Genomic DNA, 6,671 nt, shown 5'->3' with positions numbered 1-6,671 from the left:
AATATTTCCTTTGGTTTATATAAATTAGATCCATTTATAATTAATAGAATTTGGGAAGAATTTAATAATACACTGGACAAATAATTTTTAAATTTTCTTGGGTAGAATAGCTTGGGGGTGAGTTGTGCAAAGGACCTATCCAAGTTGGCTCGCCGCGCGTCACGTGTTTAACCGTTGTGGGATCTGATAGTGAGGTGCTGGCCGGACCCCTTATATAGCTTCCTTGGATGCTTCACTTTCATAGTTCCTTGATAATGTGAGTAGTCACGAAAGCGCTTGGAATTTCTCTATTCTTTCAGAGTGGTTGTTTTGCATATATATATATATATATATATATATATATATATATATATATATATATATATATATATATATATATATATATATATATATATATATATATATATATATATATATATATGTCGTGCCGAATAGGCAGAACTTGCGATCTTGGCTTAAATAGCAACGCTCATCTTGCCATATAGGACATGTGAAAATTTGTGTATGCAATAATTTCGCCAAAATCATTCTGAACCTAACGAAAAAAATATATTTCACTGTGTTTGTTTAGTATTAAATTATTGTAAACAAATCTAAAATATATTTAGTTGGGTTAGGCTAAAATAAATTGTTCTTGTTATAATAAGGTTAGGTAAGTTTTCTAAGATTCTTTTTGTGCAAAATTATAAATCTTTAAACGTATAAGAGAAAATTTCAGAAAGGAATTAATTTTAAATGAGTTCTTGCTAATTGACCAGTTTTACATATTCGGCACGACATATATATATATATATATATATATATATATATACCTATATATATATATATATATATATATATATATATATATATATATATATATATATATATATATATATATATATATATATATATATATATATATATATATATACATATAAGTGCGTGTGTGTGTGTATGTCGTGTCGAACATGTAAAGTTGGTCATTTAGCAGGAACTCATTTAGAATTAAGTCTTTTCTATAATTTTCTCTTATGCGTTTAAAGATATATTTTTTCATTTATATTAATGTAAAAAAACTTACCTAAACTTTATTACAACAAGCGGAGCAATTTAATTTAGCTTATTCCAACTTAACGTATTTTAAATAAATTTACTGTAATTTAATAAACAAACACATTGAAATAAAAAAAAATTGTTAACTTCAGAATATTTTTTGCTAAATTGTTGCATACACAAATATTTGCTTACCTTACTAGGCAGGAAAAACGATTAGATAAATCTGACTAATTAGCTAGAACTCATTTAAAATTAAGTCATTTTTTTTTTAAATTCTTTTGATGCTCTGATACAAAATATCACCATATCAAAAACAATATACTCAGATCACAACATAATAGAGGTTGAGACATGTATGTGCGGAGCCCCAGAGCGACACAATGTGATCAGTGACGAGCGAGCATTAACAATATTCAACTTGAATAACTTAGACACATGTGCAACTCTTGGGTATCTTTATTGAGGAAACGTTTCGCCACACAGTGGCTTCATCAGTCCATACAAAGGATGAACTTGAAGAACAGGAGGAGAATGAGGTAATCAGTCCCTCAACCTTGAGTCGATGTACTGACCACATCGACTCAAGGTTGAGGGACTGATTACCTTATTCTCCTCCTGTTCTTCAAGTTCCTCCTTTGTATGGACTGATGAAGCCACTGTGTGGCGAAACGTTTCCTCAATAAAGATACCCAAGAGTTGCACATGTGTCTAATTTAACAATGTGTCGGTTCTTTGAGCCATTCATCTACAAACTTCAATAACAAAAGCATAAGGTGGGACCAAGTCAACCAGGCCTTAAATTATATAAACTGGGAAGATATCTTAAGTAACACGGATCCAAACCTGTGTCTAGCGCAAATTAACTCTGTGGCAATTGAGGCATGCTCAAGGTGTATTATTTTAAGGAAAACGAAGAGAAGATGTAAACTAGAAAGAGAAAGGCGCTCCTATACAAGCGAAGGCAAAGAATAGCAGTGCGGCTAAAACAAGCCAATATATCTGCAATGCGTAGGGAGACACTGGTCAGAGAAATAGCAAACATCTAACATTAGCTAAAGGAATCTTACAGGAGTCAAGAAACGTGGGAAGAACTAAAAGCCCTAAATGAAACTGAAAGAAATACAAAATATTTCTTTTTTTATGCTAAATCTAAGTCGAGAACAACATCCAGTATTCGGCCCCAACTTAAACAAGATCGATTCTACACAGATGACAGCAAGGAAATGAATGAGCTACTCAAGTCCAAATACGACTCGGTTTTTAGCGAGCTGCTAATCAGACTGAGAGTCGATGACCTAAATGAATTATTTTTGAGCAAGACAGAATTTGATGGATTCAAACATATCTGATATTATAATGCTGCCAAATGACTTCGAAAAGACGATAAATGACATGCTCATGCACTCTGCCCCAGCCCAGACTCATGGAACTCCGTATTCATCAAGAACTGCAAAAAAAAACTTCATTATGTGCTTTTAAAATCCTATCGAAAGGGAACATGGACACAGGAGTCGTCCCACAGCTGCTAAAATCCAGAGACATAGCCCCGCTCCACGAAGGGGGCAGTAAAGCAATAGCAAAGAATTTCAGACCAATAGTTCTAACATCCCATATCATAAAAATCTTTGAAAGGGTTCTAAGTAGCAAGGCAGTCATTCATCTAGATAACCATCAGTTAACAACCCCGGGCAACATATGTTTAGAGCAGGTCGCTCCTGCTTGTCCCAACTACTGGACCACTATAACAAGGTCCTGGATGCTCTTCAAGACAAGCAAAACACAGATGTAGTATACATAGACTTTGCGAAAGTCTTTGACAAGTGTGACAATTGTGTAATAGCACACAAAATCTGTGATAAAGAAATAACAGGAACAGTTGGGAGATGAATCTATAATTTCCTAACAAATAGAACACGGAGATAAAGTCTGAGGCGGCTACTGTGAAAAGCTGTGTTTCGCAAGGCACAGTACTCGCTCCCATCCAGTTCCTCATCCTCATATCTCTCATAAACACTGATGTAAGCCACAGCACCATTTCTTCCTTTGCAGATGACACTAATTTGCTTGTTAGTGTCTCCCACTGAAGACACTACAAGACTCCAGGTGGACATCAATCAAATCTTTAAATGGGCTGCAGAAAATAATATGAAGTTCAGTAATGAGAAATTTCAATTACTCCGATATGGAAAACGTGAGGAAATTTAAACTATATCAGAGAATAAAACAAATTCCAATCACACAATAGATAGAAAACCTAACGTAAAAGAACTGGTAGGGATAATGTCAGCGGATCTCACTTTCAAAGACCACAACATTGTATCAATCGCATCTACTAGAAAAAAATGACACGATGGATAATGAGAGCCTTCAAAACTGGGGACACCAAGCCCATGATGATTCTCTTCAAATTGCTTTTTCTCTCTGGGATGGAATACTGCCCCTTTCCAGACAGGCAAAATTGCACGGTTAGTTAGTTTAATATGCACCCCATACCCATCCTGTGGGCGGTAGTCAAAGATTACAAAGGTAGTTTATCTGGAGAGAGTTCCGGGGGTCAACGCCCCCGCGGCCCGGTCTGTGACCAGGCCTCCTTAGGTCAGTGTCCCAGAATGCGACCCACACCAGTCGACTAACACCCAGGTACCCATTTTACTGATGGGGAACATAGACAACAGGTGGAAAGAAACACGTCCAATGTTTCTACTCTGGCTGGGAATCGAACCCAGGCCCTCACCGTGTGAAGCGAGAGCGTTAACCACCAGGCCACCAGAGTACATAATAGGTCTAGGGACTGGGCCTCAAAGTTTTGACAGCTGAGCAAGTTACAAAGGTAATGAACTCCAGGTAGGTCTGGTCACAATCATGACAAGTTACAAAGGTATTTATAGATTACAGAGGTACATAATGGGTCCAGGGACTTGGCCCCAAAGTTTTGATGGCTGAGCAAGTTACAAAGGTAATGAACTCCAGGTAGGTCTGGTCACAATCATGACAAGTTACAAAGGTGTTTATAGATTACAGAGGTACATAATGGGTCCAGGGACTTTTCCCCAAAGTTTTGATAGCTGAACAAGGTACACAGGTAATGAACTCACAAATTTCAAAGGTAATGAATCATGTAAATAAGAAAGTAAATTCACGGCACACTTAAGTACGATATAGCACTTAAATTACTGGGTACTGTTGAAATATCTTGGTTTGTATTCCCTGGAGCGCAGGCAAGAAAGATACATGATAATACACATTTGGAAAATTCTAGAGGGATTTATATCAAACTTGCACACGAAAATCACACCCTACGAAAGCAAAAGACTCGGCAGGAGAAGCATCATTCCCTCAATGATAAGCAGAGGTGCCACGTGTACATTAAGAGACAACACAGCAAGTGTCAAGGGCCCAAGACCCCCAGCAGTCTTCAAGAAGACGCTGGACCCACACCTAAAGTAGTACCTGATCATCCGGGCTGTGGTTCTTGTTTACGTGCAGCCAACAGTAACTGCTTGGATGATCAGACCCTGATCCACCAAGAGGCTTGGTCTCAGACCTGGCTGCAGGGGCGTTGACTATTGAAACCCTCTCCAGGTATACTCCAGGAAGTGTTGGACACACTGCTCACAACCGAGAAGGATTTGAAGAAACTGTAAGGAGAACTTGATACCTGGAAGGCGGTGGTCCCAGATAATATCTCTCCGTGGGTCTTGAGAGAGAGAGCAGGTGCCCTGTGTGAGCCACTAACAGCAATCTTCAATAAATCTATGGAAAAGAGGCAACTGCCTGAGGTGTGGAAGACAGCAAATGTAATCCCGATTTCTAAGAAAGGATTAGATTTTAGATTTTGCCACCAAAGTGGCTAGTTATTGTGCACCCCATATCCATCCTGTGGACGGTAGCGCAAGAGCTTATGTATACACAAAAGGCCCAGGAACTAGGCCACAAAGGGTTAACAGGAATACGTATGGATTTATATCTACATATCTATAGTTCACTTATCTGTTACAAGCAAATTTAGGAAATTTGCTTAGTATATCTGGTATCTTATTTTCATTAATAAGATATCTTGACATGTCACATAGGTTATTATACTGTCTGTCTCTGTATTCCTCAATAAGTGGACAATTAAGCACATAGTGTTCAAGAGAGTGACCATATGCCTGATCACATAATAAACATTTAGTTTGATCATCATCTGTGTGTCTCCCAAAACTGCCAGAAGTACTTGTAACCAAGCCTAAGCCTGGCCACTACAACATCAGTCAGTCTGTTCACATTGCAAGTTGCTCCATAAACATACTTATCTACGTTCATGTTATCATAGTGGGTTATAGATCTACTCAGGCTTCTAACTGCATTCCTATAACAATCATTTTCATTATTTACTTCTCTCCTAATATTATTCCTAATGCTAGACACAGTTATACCAAAGTTATATTCTACATTCTCCTTCTGGGTACTCTTCTTGGCTAACATATCAACTTTATCATGAAGGAGTAATCCAATGTGTGATGGGATCCATAGCAATTGTACATTAATTCCTTTGTCCATGATTTTTTAGTATCTATACCTGGCTTCTCCAATGAGCATGTTGTTGGAGTCATTATATGAGTCAAGAGCCTTCAATGATGACATAGAATCAGTAATGATGATAGAGTCATATTATTCAATGCTTAAAAATAAAACAGCTAAGCAACTCAAGTGAGTGAAAATCAGTTATAATCAAAGGAGATATAGTAGGAATAAGGTAAAGTGAGTTATTTACATAAACTTATCCTAACTTACTAACCATAGTCTGGATTAGGAGGAACAGTTTTAATCCTGATGTAGTTGCGGAAGTTGGTAACAGATGGATGTTCCATGGATGCTGGACCAGGGATGAGCAGAGTAAATGTAGCGAGAGATTAACACCTGGTGACCACTCTATCTCTCTCTCTGGGAGACGCAGACAAACTGTAGTAAATGTAGCGAGAGATTAACACCTGGTGACCACTCTATCTCACTGGGAGACGCTGACAAACTGCAGTAAATGTTGTGAGAGATTAACAACTGGTGACCACTCTATCTCACTGGGAGACGCTGACAAACTGCAGTAAATGTTGTGAGAGATTAACAACTGGTGACCACTCTCTCTATCTCTCTCTCGCTCTGGCAGACGCAGACAAACTGGTCAGGTAATAATGTTGTTTACTAAGCTTACTGTTCATTGTTGCCACCTCCTCCACCCGCACTTACGTTTTCTCTTAAAACTGTGTGTGTGTGTGTGTGTGTGTGTGTGTGTGTGTGTGTGAGTGTGTGTGTGTGTGTGTGTGTGTGTGTGTGTGTGTGTGTTTGTGTGTGTGTGTGTGTGTGTGTGTGTGTGTGTGTGTGTGTGTGTGTGTGTGTGTGTGTGTGTGTGTGTGTGTGTGTGTGTGTGTGTGTGTGTGTCAGTGTCAGTGTCAGTGTGTGTGTGTGTGTGTACTCACCTAATTGTGGTTGCAGGGGTCGAGACTCAGCTCCTGGCCCAGCCTCTTCACTGATTGCTACTAGGTCCTCTCTCTCTGCTTCCTGAGCTTTATCATACCTCTTCTTAAAACTATGTATGGTTCCTGCCTCCACTACTTCACTTGCTAGGCTATTCCACTTCCCGACGACTCTATGAC

General features: G+C 38.5%; 1 protein-coding gene across 1 annotated transcript in view; it reads right to left on the bottom strand.

The window, feature by feature from the left end:
* The window catches only part of LOC138854467 (aminoacylase-1-like), a 237,119-nt gene extending 230,877 nt beyond the window's left edge, over positions 1 to 6,242 (bottom strand). The window contains exon 1 of the mRNA XM_070098008.1: positions 5,819 to 6,242. Within this exon, the coding sequence (XP_069954109.1) occupies positions 5,819 to 5,891 (73 nt within the window). The 5' untranslated portion in view covers positions 5,892 to 6,242. The remainder of the gene's footprint in view (positions 1 to 5,818) is intronic.
* Positions 6,243 to 6,671: the final 429 nt, after the last annotated feature.

The sequence above is a fragment of the Cherax quadricarinatus genome, chromosome 60 (genome assembly GCF_038502225.1).
Source record: "Cherax quadricarinatus isolate ZL_2023a chromosome 60, ASM3850222v1, whole genome shotgun sequence".
Taxonomy (NCBI): domain Eukaryota; kingdom Metazoa; phylum Arthropoda; class Malacostraca; order Decapoda; family Parastacidae; genus Cherax; species Cherax quadricarinatus.
This window is presented reverse-complemented; position numbering and strand designations above follow the sequence as displayed.